The following is a 17,240-nucleotide window of genomic DNA, read 5'->3' as shown; positions in this document are numbered from 1 at the left end:
AAAAATTTTTTTGAAAAATTTTTTTTTTGATTTTTATTTTTTTTTTCTTTTTTTAATTCTCGGGACTATCAGGCCTGGCGGGGAAAGACATTGGAATAATCTCGGGACTATCGGGCCTGGCAGGGAATGAGTTAATATTGATGACATATTAGGTTATGGACTGGTTACCAGTTTGTGTGTGTGTGTGTGTGTGTGTGTGTGTGTGTGTGTGTGTGTGTGTGTGTGTGTGTGTGTGTGTGTGTGTGTGTGTGTGTGTGTGTGTGTGTGTGTGTGTGTGTGTGTGTGTGTGTGTGTGTGTGTGTGTGTCATGCAGTCCCTCCTGACCAGCCTCGTCTCACTGTCTCCACTACCTCCACCTCCTCCATCACCCTGGCCTGGATCCCAGGAGACAACGGAGGCAGCTCCATCAGAGGTAGGCAACACTGCACAACACTCTTTTAAAATGTTCTCCCACGATTTTGCAACCCATTTTTCACCCAGTGCCAATTATCTACTGTAATCCTGGGTGCTACACTCCCTCTGCCAACCTGGGGAGAGCAACGGAATGCTTCCTTCTATGCATGAGTAGTCCAAACCGCTTCTTTTGACCTGACAGGTGAGAGATTCCCCTGCTGGACATAACGCGTGGAAGGAACACGTTATTCCAACCAGTTCTTTTCGCCTCCATCAGGCTAGCCAGGGGGAGGCAGTATGTACTGTAGACCAGGATTACTGCAATGTTTTTGTGAGGGTATCTACCCTAGGAGACACGAAACATGCAAACCCCACACAGAAAGGCACTTTTGCCAACCCCAACAAGGGTATGGGCACTGATGACGCGGAGGACAGAACACGCCCCATGCACCCACAGCGTCCCTGGTGGGAATCAAACCCAGGACCTTCTAGCTGTGAGGCGACAGCACTACCGACTGCCTCCACTGTCCCCCCTTGAAACACTGAGCAACACTGACCAACACTCACCAACACGGGACAACATTGATAAACTTCATGCTGGTCCAAAATTAAATTGATTCTTAGCTTAACCACTTGAAACCTATATCATCCCAATTCTGGGCTTGTCATAATAGGTGAACATGCTGAGCAAATAATTGTGTCTATTTTCGGCAAGAGATTTTGGTATAGAGGGGGGGGGGGGGGGGGGGAAGGAGTGGGTCAAGGATAGAACTCCCGATCAATGAAGACTAGGGTTTAAATGGTTAAAATTGAAGGAATTGTGCGCATTAGACTGCTAAAGAGGTGCTGATAAGATCAGCGAAACTGTACCAAAAAAGGATTCACTCACTGCCTTGAACTATCCAAGTCTCAATGAGAACATTGATTTAACTTGTTTCCTTTCATTTCCTTTAATCCTTTAATCTATTTTTTTTCTCCTGTTCTTCTTTTCATTTGGCCTAACATATTAATGGTTTATTCCTTTCCTGATAGGGATGACATCCTGTATTAGTTATATCTTGTATTGTTGTTCTTTGGTCATTGGAATGCCATGCTTGTGACACAGACTAAACAGACATCTAACTATATTTGTTGGATCCTGTGAGCAGTTTAATGTGTGCCTTGGACCGACTTCTTCTTTTTTGGATATATATTCTTTAGCAAGACTTGTAGACTAGTGCACCTGATTGACTGCTCTGCTGTTACTGGACTGTCTGCTTCTTACAATGATACACACCATAGGAGACGTGGGCAGATGTCCTTTCTCCTCCAGTCTCCAGAAAGTACAGAAAGAACGTTATTGAGTTTCTCACAGTCCCTGATTTCCACCTGGTTTATTATTATTATATCTGGGGTTTAGGCTACATGAGTACATGTTCTCAAATTCACATTCTATCCACCTCTGTCGAGGTCTAATCCTCACACACACACACGTGTGCGTGTGTGTGCGCACGTGTGCCTCACCTGGCTTTTTGTGCATCTGCCTGTGTACTCATCTAAAACGTTATTGACCATTGTTCCACTGTTTTTGTGTCCTAGTTAACTATCTGTCCACTTGATTATCTCATTGTTGGTGATTTGTGTGTGTGCGTGCATGCATGCGTGCGTGGCGTGCATCAAACCACAGCCAGTTGTGTGCTGTCTTTTTTTTTTCGTATCGGTGTAATGACCCCTGTTCGTCTCAAGTTTTCTCTGCATGCCATTCTTTGTCTTTGTCTATTGCCTAATATTTTTCGGTGAGAGTTGTGTGAGCGTAGATTGAGCTCTTTGTGTCTCCTGTGTATCATTCTGAGGCCATCTGTACACTCAGCTGTAGTACCAAGGCATGAAGTACTAGTAAAGGAAGCCTCAGTATTAGTACTGCATCAGTACTGCAGCAGGGCCTCTGCAGCCCATTCTCCCCGAAGCAGAAGTGCAGAGGCATATCGAGATGAGAACATGTCACACAAACATTTCTTTGTTCTCGTCCTCTTCTGACGATCTGATTGTTATTTTATTATTATTTCTTATTTCTTTTTCAAACAATTCATCTCCAGTAATGCATACAGACACAGTGAGGCGAGTGTTTGTTTTGGTGCTGCTAGAGTACCATCTGAAAGTGGGTCCTTGTATGTGATAGCTTGACATTGATGTCCATTCCTCTGGGTTTTGTTTTGTTCTCCTTTTCAGTAATATTCTGCTTTGTGCAAACGTCCACTCAAAAGACCGTCTTCCGGTGCAGTTTAATACACTATTATAACGTTTATCGCAAATAGACAGAAAGAGAAACAGAAACAAACAATGTAAAGTAACCTTGCTGGGTCTTTGGCAGTTTCACCCTGCTTAAGTTTCAGCCTTTATTGTGCCATCTGTTATGTGTTATGTGTGAGAGAGAGAGAGAGAGAGAGAGAGAGAGAGAGAGAGAGAGAGAGAGAGCGAGAGAGAGAGAGAGAGAGAGAGGAAAAATAGCAAGATATAATAAAGGGAGTTAGAGAAAGATAACAGACAGAAAGACAGACAGACAGACAGACAGACAGACAGACAGACAGTGAAAGGGGTCTCTGGGTGTGGAAAATACCTCAACGGAGCTCGCTATGCAAGGCAGCTGATTATGAAAACAGTCACCATATTGCACACCCTCATTTGCATAGATGCTCAGTCAGCGCCATCCCAGTCTGGGGGTTTGTGGGTAACTAATGGCGGCATAGATAAAGAACAGCCAACTCGACCTCCCATCTGGGCCCGTAGCTAGTGAGGAGAAACATAGCTCCACCTCACCATCTGGTGGTGAGAATAGGGAAGGATTTTTATGTTTGCCCTGTTGGAAACATGTACAGTGTACCATTTTGATTGAAGCACGTTCAAGGGCAAACAACAGACAAATGTTGACGTGAAAGGTGAAATCAGTAAAAACATAAAAATATCTAAAAGATTTAAAGATCTTAAAACACACTCACACACACACAGCAATCATTTAAACACTAGCCTCCTTAGCTATATGGAAAGAAGATTGAAAAGTATTTAGGTGGCGGCAGTGTCTCAGGAGATAGAGTGGCCATCTAAGAAGCAGAAGGTCCATGGCTCGATACTTGGCTCCTAGTCCTACCTGGCTTTGTGTGTCCTTTTGGGCAAGACAATGGATACCTTCTGATGAGCAGGATGGTGCCTCCTTGCATGGTTTCCTTCGCCATTGGTGTGCGTGCGTGCGTGCGTGCGTGCGTGCGTGCGTGCGTGCGTGCGTGAATGCGTGAATGCGTGAATCCGTGAATGCATGGTTGAATGTAAGTCGTGCCGTTGTGAAGACGTGGAGTGCTTTGGCTGAAGGTGCTATGTAAATGCAGACCATATTCCATTCACTAAAAGTGTCAATAGAAGGGGAAGGCCAGGTAAACTCTTCCAAAGCTCTGTCATACGATGGCCATCATGTGCCGAAAATATGCGATCTACAGGTTTTAGATCAGCTCAGGTGATACAGAAGGCATGAGAGTGTAGTTCATATGGAGTTTGTGAGCTTAAACATCGAATGTGTGTGTGTGTGTGTGTGTGTGTGTGTGTGTGTGTGTGTGTGTGTGTGCGTGTGCGTGCGTGCGTGCGTGCGTGCGTGCGTGCGTGCGTGCGTGCGTGCGTGCGTGCGTGCGTGCGTGCGTGTGTGCGTGCGTGCGTGTTTGCAGGTTTCGTGCTGCAGTATTCAGTGGACAACACAGAGGAGTGGAGGGATGTGTTCATCAGTTCTACCGAGCGATCATTCAAACTGGACAATCTGCGTTGTGGCACCTGGTACAAGGTCAAACTGGCCGCCAAGAACAGCGTGGGTGCCGGACGCATCAGTGAGATCATCGAAGCCAAAACCCATGGACGAGGTAAGAAAACACTAGATCTCAAAGTATGTTCTGCGAACCCCCAAGGGGTATTAAATTGAAGTCTGTGTTCTAATGCATTTCATAACCGTAATAGAGCCATGGCATCGAAATCTTATATTATTATTATGGGGGTCCCTGGCATATCATTTCAAACGGGGATCGTCGACTGAATATGTATTAATTTGGAGTTCCGTGACATGAAAACGTTGGAGAACCACCGCTCTAAGAGAGAGAAACTAAAGTCATTCGTAACCCATTAAAATAGGGAAAGCAACAAAGCGTCTGCGTCGTTTTAGATTTGACTTGTCACTTTGTGCCGTGCTGCAGGCTTGTACATCTGCTATTTTAGAACATTTTTGAAAAATCTCGAAAGTATCTAGAAGTCTGGAAGGCATTTCATAGCAAGATAAAGTGGCGATTGGCTGTCTGAGACACCGTGTTGTTCCTCTATAGCAGTGGTTCTCAAAGTGGATTCCAGGGACTCCCCGACTCTGTGGGGGAGTCTTTTTTCTTTGCGTTTCTGACTCATACAAGTCTGTAACTCTGACAGACAGGTTCATTTGGTTCCATTTGTACACTGTCAGAGTTAAGGGGAAAACCTTGAGACGTAAACGTTAGAGAAACACTGCTCCCTATCTCCCTGTGCAGAGCCGCAGTTCAACAAGGACCAGCCGGTGTTCACTCACATCAACTCCAGCCACGCCCGGCTCAACCTGCAGGGCTGGGCCAGCGGCGGCTGTCCTATCAGCGCTGTCACTCTGGAGTTCAGACCTAAAGGTTGGTTCACTACTGCTCTAACACTTTATAAAGGTTGGTTCACTTCTGCTCTAATGCCTCATTCACATACAGAAAAGCCAAGCTAATGTTTTGCTTGGTAATTCAATGTATTCTCTATGCAAACCAGCTTTTAAAATTTCCAAGCTGGAAAGAAAGCTTGGACATTTTTAAAGCTGGTTTGCATAGAGAATACATTGAATTACCAAGCAAACCATTAGCTTGGCTTCTCTCAGTGTGAATGCAGCATAACACTTTATAAAGGTTGGTTCACTTCTGCTCTTACAGTTTACTAGTAAGACACCTAAAGGCGACATCTTGGCCATCTGGCCAGTGATGTATATCGGACCAGTTACCCATATATGGAGACCCCTGGTACCCATTTACTGTATGGAGATCCATGTACTGTATATGGAGATATGCTGTGAGAGCCCAAACATGCTTACTCGGTTATTATGTGAAAGTCCTATGATGTCTATATGACATCTGACATCATACCCTTTTATGCCCATACATGGAGATCCCTGTCTGTAGAACCAGCCACACATATATGGGCTGTCTTGGCCATCTGTCTTGGCCATATGGATTCTGTTAGTGTGGTATGTGGCCTACATATACTGTATGGGCATTCCCATATGAAGTCCTGTTAGATATGGGCTTAATATTGATGACATCAGGGAACTCCATGTATGGGTATAAAAGGGTATGATGTCAGATGTCATAGACGTCATAGGACTTTCAAATAACAAATAAGAGTAATGTTTGGCATGTCTCCATATACAGTACATGGATCTCCATATATGGGTACCAGGGGTCTCCATATGTCGCCCTGAGGCGTCTTACTAGTATAGTTTTAGTACTGATGGACACACTGTTATTGTATACTGGAAGAAAAACATCTTTAACACTGCTGGCATGTCATGTGCCCCATCAGTGGCGTCAGTTCAGCAAAAGCTAGGGTATGGCAAAGATGGGAGTCCTCATGGAAAAGAGGCATTACATGTTGGATAACACGGTTCTATTGTGAAAATAGCAGATCTACATGCTCACAACGCCTCGCGCTGCGAGGCGTTGTGAGCATGTAGATCGGCTATTTTCACAATGTCTGAAAAAAAAAACTTTTGTCAGTTTTTTTACCTAGGTTTCTACGGTTTCTTGGGCTGGATATGGCAGCCTGGAACGGTTGTTCAAGTGCAGCTAAACTTGGCATGTTAGTAAACGTGCCACAATTAACAATAATGCATTGCACCTGTGCAGCTGACCTGCGGAACCTGGGAATATACCATTTTGTCAAGCTGTGGAGAATACAAGTGTGGAGAATATAATTATAATACCTTGTTAAAGTGACCATTATGTGAAATTCTGCATTTGTAGTTATTTTACTGTAATTTAACAACATAATAACCAGCGCAGATAGACAAAGAGACATTCATGGATTTATATTTAAAAGTAACTTTTATTTCCCCCCCTGGACCCAGAGTATGGCAGCTGCATAGTGCATACCCCTGCCATACCCAATTGACGCCCCTGTGCCCCATCCAGGTACGTGGGCGTGGCAGAGTGTGCGCACCAACGCCACCACAGACGTGTTCCTGGCGGAGCTGCGTGAGGCCACCTGGTATGAGCTGAAGATGAAGGCTTGTAACAGCGCTGGCTGTGGAAACCAGAGCTCCCAGTTTGCTACACTGGACTACGATGGCAGTGAGTATATAGACGGCTCCACTGAACAGATACCGTCACAATGGTCCTGAGTGTTCATTTAACCCTGGGGTTTTACTGAGTAGCGTCGAAGTCTCCCTCCACTCAAAACATGTTTTCTTTTTCTACAGTTAAAGGGGTACTGTCACCTAAAGGGTTTGAGGGGCAGATTACACTGTGACATGAGCTTCTCTGAAAACGGTCTGAAACAGTCTGAAGCTCATGTCACAGTGTAATCTGCCTCTCGCACCCCAATAACAGCTGACCAGTACAGTAAGTAGTCATACAGTCAGGCTATACAGACAATTAATTTGATTGGCTTATAATTGCGCATCCCCACAATGACATCATAAAAATATTAACTTTTTTTTAAGATGATTCTTAAAGTGACAGTAACCCTTTAGGTGACAGGCCCCCTTTAACGTATTCACTGCCAAGAATATTTAACCAAACCACTTTTCCATACCTTCTCAAGTAGTCACAGAATATATTATTCTATTTTTCGATCGATCCCCCAATCGGACATAGACACGCCTTCTGTGCTTCCGTGAAAAGAAAACGCAGCTCGTTTGGGCTATGCAATCCATACTTATTGAAAAATGCATAGTTTTCACAAACACAGAGCGAGAAAAACAGAATGGGGATCTGTTTTTTGCCCATCAGGTTTCAATATGCAAATTAGCCACTAGCTGAAACCTGAACCCACTTTGCATTGAGCAGCAGTGAGCTTCTGTGATATTTGCACATTTGAATATGAATAGATCCATAATTTCTCAATGAGAGAGAATGAATAGATGCACTTCCAGCCCCTTCTCTGAGTTTTAAAACACGTTTCATGTGGTAATACCACGTCAAACAAAATATGAATCATAGCAGTGATTACAAACCTTTCTGTAGGGCCTAGGGCAGGGGTCTTCAACGTTTTCAGGCCCTTAGTTGAGAGAGAGAGGTGAGCCAGGGACCCCCACAACCTTTTCAGAGATTCCAATCATCAGTGTATTTTGGATTCATGCCAATTTGTGTTTTCAGATATTTAACCACTTGAACCGTCATTAATAAACTTGACCTTTCACTCTGTACTTAGTCTGCTCTTTTCCTCCTCTACACCAAAACTCTTTGCTGAAAATAGCCGATCTACAAGCTCACAACGCCTTGCGCTGCGAGGCGTTGTGAGCTTGTAGATCTGCTATTTTTGGCTAATGTTCTCAGAATGTGGACACTAGGGTTCAAGTGGTTAATATAAAAAAGAAGAAAAAAGTTTCAATCACTCAAAGATTTGGAGGACCCCCTGTAGTAACTCTGAGGACCCCCTAGGGGTCCCGGACCCCCTGTTGAAGACCCTTGACCTAGGGGGAATTGAAAAGAACACTCCACACATTTTAAAATGGAGTGTTCCTTTACATAGCATAATATCCAGTAGTTTGCACCCAGACGAAGTGAGTTTGACCTGTTATTCCATGGCGTGCACACAGGTACCATCCCACCAATCAAGTCGCCCCTGGAGAAGAATGATGACGTGAAGAAGCTGTTTTCTATTGGCTGTCCCGTCATCCTGGTGACTCTGGGCGTCGCCCTGCTCTTCATCATCCGCAAGAAACGCAAAGAAAAAAGGCTGAAGAGACTGAGAGGTGAGGAAGAAGAGCAAACCAGAGGAGAGGAGGGGAGAAGAAGGGGGGGGGTTCTTTTTTTTTATTTTTTTTTATTTTTATCCCACGATTTTGAGGAAGGGGGGTTCTGATAAGGAATGAGAAAACAAGGAAAGGTTTTGTGAACCTTTATTTTGAGAATTGGCTTTTTGTATAGTAAAGCATGTCTCTTTCTCTCTCTCTCTCTCTCTCTCTCTCTCTCTCTCTCTCTCTCTCTCTCTCTCTCTTCATCAAATCTTTGCCCTGTCTAGATGCCAAAAGCCTGGCTGAGATGTTGATCAGGTAAAGCAATTAAGTCATATTATTAAAAGAAAGTGACCTGAGTGACTCCAAGAAAAACACTACAAAATATACAATACTGTGGGAAACGTGAAATTCATCTGTGTGTGTGTGCGTGTGTGTGTGTGTGCGTGCGTGCGTGCATGTGTGTGTGCACCTTGTATACTGTGAACAGTAAGAACAACCGGAGCTTTGACACCCCAGTGAAGGGTCCTCCTCAGGGCCCACGGCTGCACATCGACATCCCCAGAGTTCAGCTGCTCATTGAGGACAAAGAAGGCATCAAGCAAATTGGTTAGTATGTGGCTGTGTGTGTGTGTGTGTGTGTGTGTGTGTGTGTGTGTGTGTGTGTGTGTGTGTGTGCGTGTGCGTGTGTGTGTGCGTGTGTATGAGTTCATGTAGTGCAGTGGTTCTCAAAGTGGATTCCAGGGACCCTGTGGGTTCCTAGGGGTGTCTAAAGTGACCCATACAAGTGTGTAACTCTGACAGTGTACAAATGAAATGAACTCTAACAGGTTCATTTGGTTCCATTTGTACACTGTCAGAGTTAAAGGGAGACCCTGAAATTTGAAAGTTTGATGTTGGGGTGCATGTGTGGACCATATTGGTGATGAGTGGTTCATATTGGTGATGAGTGGACCATATTGCTGATGAGTGGACCATATCAGTGATGTGTGGACCATTCCCTCTAGGTGAAGACAAAGCCACCATACCTGTCACAGACACAGAGTTCAACCAGACAGGGAACCCTCAGAGCTTCTGCACCGGTGTGTCTGTCCACCACCCAGCCTTGATCCAGAACACTGGTCCTCTGATTGACATGTCGGACATCAGACCAGGAACCAGTGAGTCTACTTTCTCTCTTCAATTCTTTGTCATTCTTTCTTTTATAAAAAAAAGGGCCCAAAGAATTTGGTCAGAAACAATGAATGTTAGACATGGAAAAGGAAAAACAAACAAATAGAGGTCCAGGTTGAAATAAGCTGAACTTCACTTTGAACAAAATGAACCGTTCTGGGATGAACATTGTGCTTTTCCCCTTATTGTGCTCTACAAGCTCACGGGTTGTGAGTCTGTAGATCTATTTTCGGTGAAAAGATTTGGTGTAGAGGGAAAAGGGAGGGGGGAGGGGGGGGGGCTAGTACACTGTAGACCCCTGGGAGACTCTGGTCAAGAAAGAATATAACAAAGTATATAATCTTCCACCGTAGTCTGAAGACAAACATCTTCAGACTCCACCTTAGCCATACAGGCTTATGCAAAGGTTAAAATGTAATTTAAGTAGCATTTTTATATAGACTGTCTGATGCTAGGTCATTATTGACTTACTTGGCATCCTATCGGACATCCAAGCTAGAGTGTGTATAGCTTTGATTATAGATTTTTTGATGAATTTTGATTTGATTGATTTAATTGTATTTTGTTTCGGTTATTCTACCTATAGTACGTTTTTAGATTACTATTTATCTGCATCTGAAGAATTCTTTGTCCTGTCCTTGCTTGTAAGTCGCTCTGGATCAAGCGCCTAAATTGTAAATTGTATAGGTTTAGTGGTTAAGAAGAGCCAAACATTCATCATATTTGCACTTTCATTGTTTGTTTGATTTGATTGATTGATTGAATACTTTATTGGTCATAAATGTACAGAAAGACATGGCTAAAGCTTCATTCCCACTGGACGCGATAAAGATAACGATAACGATATGTTGGCGTTCACATCAATTATGACGGCTTTATCGTTGTGGTGTGGACTCTGCCATCCACTTAAATTGAAAATGATATTTTTTTATCGTTATCGGGCCCAGTGGGAAAGGGCCTCAACACAAAAAAAAGTCCTGGTGACTTGTTTCCATTGTGGTCCTATGTTTTCAATTCATCAACGTAGCATAAAAAAAACTAACACATGCCTTTACATTGCACAGCCTGGAATTACCGGTCTCAATTTCCTGCTCCAGATCCCGTGTCGAGGAAGAGTGTGAAGTCAGCCCACAGCACCAGGAACCGCTACTCCAGCCAGTGGACTCTCACCAAGTGCCAGGCGTCCACGCCAGCGCGCACCCTCACCTCGGACTGGCGCACCGTGGGCTCCCAGCACGGCATCACTGTCACAGAGAGCGACAGCTATAGTGCCAGCCTCTCACAGGACACAGGTTGGCATCTGCATAGAGCAGTGGTTCTCAACCTGTGGGTCCCCAAATTATTTTGGCGGTCCCCAGATGATTAACCTATTGTGCAACGTTGTTTTCTCACTCAACAGTAAACAAACCAACATAAAGTTTAAAGCCCTTTGCACACAGGCACGTTTATCCGCACGGATAAAACGGACAATTTCATTTTTTAAAAAGAAAACAATGATTCTCTACGACCTCATGCACACCGGATCCGAAATAGCCGTGGGACGAGTGGCTGCGGCCATGCGTTTTTTTCTCGATCAAACCCAGTTCGATTTGTGCGTCTTGTCGCATGCGGTAAAAAAACTCATCACTCCTTTTATGACTCCTTTTGGGATCCGCAGCGCCGATTCCGCACAGCATTGCACACCAAATCCAATGCGTTTTATTCATACAGCAAACGGAAGAAACGCAACTGTCCTGTGTGCAAAGGGCTTAAGTGTACGGAGGGTATATGCATATTTCTAAAGTGACAATTGAAGGACTTTTTAATACTTCTAAAATGACAAATGAAACATTGGCCAAATTGTCAAATATTAGTGGCAGAAATTGTGAAAATAGACGATCTACAAGATCACAACTAGGGATGTCCCGATACCACTTTTTTGCTGACCGAGTACAAGTACTTCATTGTGAGTACTCGCCGATACCGAGTACCGATACGAGTACAATTAATAATACAAAACAATGTGTTGTCATCCTCACAAATCTTAAAATTAGGGATGTTCCTAGCGACTAATTTCACTGACATGTACACGACAATTTTGAAACCTATTCGGATAACCGAAAATTAATTGATGAATTTATTTATTGACATTAACAAGCAGAAAATAGCCAAAATCTAGCACATTTCAATCTATTAGGCTAAACCTCATTTGAAAAAGATATCAAGAGTATATGAAAGCCTTTTAATAATGTTTATACTATTGGAATCTGCTCCAAAATAATTGATTACATCACCAGTGAAAGACGTAGTCTAAAACTAGGTCACCAATTAACTCCCCAGAGCAGCGCACCGCAGCGCAGCTGGACTGACAGGACTCCTCTCGTTAAGCGACCTCTCTCATCTCGCTCATCTCTCATCACTGTTAGGCCTACTTTAAACCATTATTTATGGCATTCGCAGCCAACTTATGACTGAGACTACTTTCTCCATGTTCTCAAAATCTCACCTCAAAATGGATTATTCTTCAGATGAGCGGATCACACTGATGCAACAGGCTCGAGCCGAGCTGCCGAGGTAATGAGTGAGTGATTCACATCCAGTCGCCTTTTTTGGATTTGATTTCTCCATCAAAGGCAAAGCACTCAGACAAACTTTGCATTGTAGCAAGTTTTAAGATTAATGAATGATGAATGATGCTGCTAAATCACTCAATGTAGGCCTACTCATGTTGAAGCAGCAGAAAGACAGACAGACAGCCTGCTGCCGCTGAATGCCAGCGTTCACTCCGTTCAGCGTGCACCCGCTGTGGGTCATCGTGACCAAAATTACCAGTATGTCAGGCTCCGCAAATCACCCTTGGTAATTCTTAAGTTGCTTATTTTACATGTTATAGCAACCTTTTATTATAAAGAAATGACATTAATATGAGTGCAAGATGCAAATGTTGAATAAAGTTCATATCTAAATAATTAAAAATAGGCCTATATTTAATAGAATAACCAAATTTTATTTACAAACCGAATAGTGGGATCAGCCTCGTTTAGTCGGCTATCCGAATTAATCGCGCACATCCCTACTTAAAATATGTCCAAATTGCCGACATTGTTCCTCCTCCTCCCAGAAGTGCACTCATTGCCAAGGGTGTCGCACCAAATTCTGGGCCCTGGGTACAAGGATTCACTGCTGGCCCCCCATGAATGTTCTTCATGGGGTATTTAAAAAATAGCAGATCTGCAAGCTTGCAGTGCGGCACTGTGAGCTTGCATATCTGCTATTTTTCAATAGCAAAAGTATAAAATAATTAAGGCCCTGGCTTTCACCTTGAGCCCCAGTAACCCAGTCTCACTTTTCTCCCCCTTGTGACGCCCCTGTTCGGTATCGGCCGCTGCCGTCAGAAGTATCGGGCGAGTACGAGTACAGCAAAATAGGGTTGTATCGGCGCGAGTACCAATACCGCGAGTACCGATACCGCATCCCTAATCACAACCCTCGCGTTGTGAGGTGTTGTGAGGCGTTGTGCGAGAAAAACGAAAAAATATCCACAAATTCAAGTATCCAAGGGGCAAGTCATCGATAGGGAAAAAAAGTCATTTTGGGGGAGTCTATCCCTTAAGCCATTAATGCTCATCAAGAGATGACCATTTCTTGTAAAAGCAAGAAAACTTCACTCTGTCTTCTCTGGCGTGGTTTTTGAAAGCCGGAGAAAAACCTTCGTACCCTTACTTTCAACCTACTTTCCCCTGTCTCCGCAGATAAGGGTCGCAACAGCATGGTATCGACGGAGAGCGCCTCGTCCACCTACGAAGAGCTGGCCCGCGCCTACGAGCACGCCAAGCTGGAGGAGCACCTGCAGCACGCCAAGTTCGAGATCACAGAGTGCTTCATCTCGGACAGCTCGTCCGACCAGATGACCACGGGCACCAACGACAACGCCGACAGCATGACCTCCATGAGCACGCCCTCGGAGCCCGGCATCTGCCGGTTCACCGCCTCGCCGCCCAAACCCCAGGACTACGACCGTGGCAAGAATGTAGCCGTGCCCATCCCACACCGCGCCAAGAGTGAGTGGTTGTCCAGAAAATATCATCATCATGATAATAATTGCGACCGTAGGTCGTATTTAGTATGGAAACTTGCAGATCAACATGTGTGTGCATGTGTGCGCGCGTCACACCTCAGCCCCATATATGGACATATTGTGTCCGTCTCATGGTCTATGATGTCAGACATCTATGATGTCAGACGTATGGCCACATTTTGGACACGTTTTGTCTTAAACAACCAACCGCGACTCGAGTCACACTTTAAAAAGGAATTCCGTCTGTGTCCCTTTTATGCCCATATCTGGGAATACCCTTAAATGGATATATTGTTGTTGTTTCAGTGCTTCTCGCCCTTAGGCAATTACTGGTATAATATATTTGTTTGTTTTCTTTATTATTGTTACATACAATTTTGTCCACAATTCCATGCTGTATTGATGATTATATCATAGGAGAGATAACTTTGACCAAAATAACAATTCTTCTACATTCTCTAACTGTGTAGGCTTCATGTAAATTAGGTGATGCAGATGTTAAACAATAATTAAAAAACTGTTAAACTCATATTACCAAATGATTATTAAAATGCAATAACGTTCTCCTGGCTCCCTCCCCCCCAGGTGACTACTGTAACCTTCCCCTCTACATGAAAACCGACCCTTTCTTCCGGAAGCAGTCGGAGCACCACGACCCCTGCCCCGTCGTCCCTCCACGCGAGGCCTCCATCCGCAGCCTGGCCCAGCGGGCGTACCACACCCAGGGCCGCCATGTGACTGATTCTGCCTCCAAGCAGCAGCAGCAGCAGGCCTTGACCATGGGCCACTCCGGTCTGGCCAGCCTCACGTCGTCCTCCGCGGCCTCGTCGTCCGCCATGGGCGCTACCGGGGCCAGCGGCGGCGGCGGTGGTGGAGGGGCCTCGGCCTGCTCCAGCAGCTCCACGCTGCCCCAGAGGACTCTCACCATGCCCAGCGGTTCCTCCGCCGCGGCGGCCCAAAGAGCAGCGGCCGCCGAGGCGGAGGGGGAGGTGGAGGGGGCCACGGGAGGGACCCCCGGAGGCGCCTCGGGATCTAGAGACTCTCTGCTGGAGAGCAGCTCCTCGGGCTTGGGCAGACTGCAGAAGCAGAGGGATAGAGATAGGGATAGAGATAGAGATAGGGATAGGGATAGGGATAGAGAAAGAGATAGGGATAGAGATAGAGATAGGGATAGAGATAGAGATGGAGGGGCCGGGGCCTACTCCAAGTCCTACACGCTGGTGTAGTCCTGCCGGTATACCTGCAGGGGGGGCGGTGGGGGGCCCGGTAACCGCGACTCTTAATAGGATTGCTGGTGGAACCAGCACTTGCCCGGAGCCTCTTGGGGATGAATGGGGGGCGAGGGACACACACACACACAGCTCACCCAACAATGCCTGCCAGGCAGCGGAGGGCCCGGCCGAGGGGCCCTCGCGGACGGTACCGTACGACGGGGGTCGACTTGTGAGTCTTCACAGCACAGGGGTTTGCCTTTATTTCGGCCTGGTTCATTTTCTGTCGTTATTCTCTCATTGCCTGTCCCTCTTCTCTTCTGGCGCCATCCTGGAAGTCACTTGCCAAAACACAAATAGCCTAATGATTTTGTCTCATCACCTCATCTACTCTTTACATTTGTAACTTTTTTTTTTGTTATTCTCTCCTTTTTCCTGTAAGGACACGGTACTTATGCACGAAATGCTTTCCATGTGCACTTGTTATGTTTCTTTTTTTCTTTTCTTTTTATCAAGACAGAAGTGGGATGAACCGAGTTGTATGAGAACTACACACAGACCTATGTAGACACTTTTCTTAGGCTTTCCAAAGTGTTTCTTCTTTTTCTGGTCTCTGCTGAAAGCAGAGCTCAATATCATGGCATATTGCTTTTTTACCGTATGCATAAACCAACAACCTTTGCCTCTCATCGTGGCTCCAAAGGTTGGGGTCATCATGCACACGTAAACAGGGCCAGCAGCTGGATGGTGGGGGGAATCTTCCTTCTACAGACTATGGATGACACAGCGTAGAATTCTCAGTGTGCATCCAACCACTCTGAATTACGGATGGGACGATATGAAAATGTCATGTCACGATTATTGTGTCTAAAGAAATTGCGATTTAGGATATTATCGCGATAATCAAAACATCCCCAACGTCCATTATCCTGGGGCTTGCCAAAAAATAGCAGATCTACAAGCTCACAACGCGTCGTAATGCGACATGTTGTGTGTGAGCTGGCTATTTTTTGGCAAAGAGATTTGATAGAGAGTGAAAAGAAGACTGTATCAAGTATGTTGTTTTCAGGTCCGTTTTACCAATTATATAGAGTTTAAATGGTACCGGATATGCAGCTCGGCAAATAAAAGGCAAATTGATCCCAGTGCACGGCGGAGGATAATTTCACGATAAATTTCAATCTCCACGATACGATTATTGTGAGCGTTTTCTATCACGAAAAATGAATAACGATTATCGTCCCATCCCTACTTTGAACCCTTGCTTCGCTATTCTGTGACGAGGAGATTTGGTGTAGAGGTGGAAAAGCAAGGGGGCCTAGTATAGTCTCCTGAGTGACTCCTGTCGACAAAGTATAGAGTTTTAAGTGGTTAAAGCTGTAAGTCGTGTCGGGTGGAAACCTTGTATGTCCAAAACTGTTCGTTTCGCATTTATCATTTTGAAAATGATTTAAACTAGTGAAAATAGCCGATCTACAAGGTGTGAGGCATTGCGTGCTTGTAGATCAGCTATTTTCACTAGCTTCGTGCGACAGTCTTGTATGATGACGCAGGGCTTTACGTTACGTTTCAAATTTTAAACTTGGAGATACAAGGTTTCTGCCCGACAGTGACAAGCTGTGAGTTACATATCCTACCCAGGATTCAAACTCGGATCTCCTGGGTTTCCTGCATGGGAGACCAAACATCCATCCCTCATCCAAGGGGAGATATTGCGCTTGAGTCAGTGTTAGTTGGTGTATTACCTGGGGTCTAACCTTTCTTTTTTAATTTTTTTTTAAGACTCTCAAGCAAAGGTCATCGGGATCGGGACTCGAACCCTACGACATGCTGTCAAGCTGCAATGGAGCCCAGGTGCCCGGACCGCTAGTCCAGCGGTCTGGGCTGGGTTTAATGTTCTCAATAGAAGATTAGGGAGACCACCTCCAACCACTGCAGATGTGCTAGCTGTGTTCAATCGACATAATCTGCCATAGAGATATGAATATAAAATAATGTTCCATGAATTAAAATAAGTTCCGGATTGCACTTTGGGTGTGTACAGATTTGTAGCCAAATCTTAATTTGTACACTTTGAGTTACAAATACATACATTTACACTGAGGATTTTACTGTGTACCACAGTAAAATACATAGGGTTGATTTAACTCAGAGACAGGGTAAAAGTTTTACTCTCCCAGAGTTAAGTGAACGCCTCATTTTACTGTGTAGCAGTCTTAACTGACTCCTCTGTAAGCGGACTCAACACAGTGAGAACAAGGAGAAGAGAACAAACAAAAACAAAGTCTAAGCATCATCTTCAAACCTAAAGATGAATCCAAACTTCGGGTTTCTGTTTGTCGTCTGATTTTCTATAGAAACATAATCTCACGTGCACTAAGGAAAAGGGTACAGTGGATCTGACATATAGCGGAACCTTCACAAGCCTGCGTGTGTGTGTGTGTGT

General features: G+C 44.8%; 1 protein-coding gene across 1 annotated transcript in view; it reads left to right on the top strand.

Moving 5' to 3' along the window:
* dscaml1 (Down syndrome cell adhesion molecule like 1) overlaps positions 1–14,809 on the top strand; it is a gene marked incomplete at both ends in the record, with an annotated part of 137,714 nt that extends 122,905 nt beyond the window's left edge. The window contains 11 exons of the mRNA XM_080731890.1: positions 314–412; positions 4,083–4,271; positions 4,920–5,048; positions 6,588–6,746; positions 8,216–8,371; positions 8,641–8,671; positions 8,844–8,962; positions 9,361–9,513; positions 10,624–10,818; positions 13,258–13,566; positions 14,169–14,809. Coding sequence (XP_080588016.1) covers positions 314–412; positions 4,083–4,271; positions 4,920–5,048; positions 6,588–6,746; positions 8,216–8,371; positions 8,641–8,671; positions 8,844–8,962; positions 9,361–9,513; positions 10,624–10,818; positions 13,258–13,566; positions 14,169–14,809 — 2,180 coding nt within the window. The remainder of the gene's footprint in view (positions 1–313; positions 413–4,082; positions 4,272–4,919; positions 5,049–6,587; positions 6,747–8,215; positions 8,372–8,640; positions 8,672–8,843; positions 8,963–9,360; positions 9,514–10,623; positions 10,819–13,257; positions 13,567–14,168) is intronic.
* Positions 14,810–17,240: the final 2,431 nt, after the last annotated feature.

The sequence above is a fragment of the Nannobrachium achirus genome (genome assembly GCF_963921795.1).
Source record: "Nannobrachium achirus genome assembly, chromosome: 8".
Lineage (NCBI taxonomy): Eukaryota > Metazoa > Chordata > Actinopteri > Myctophiformes > Myctophidae > Nannobrachium > Nannobrachium achirus.
This window is presented reverse-complemented; position numbering and strand designations above follow the sequence as displayed.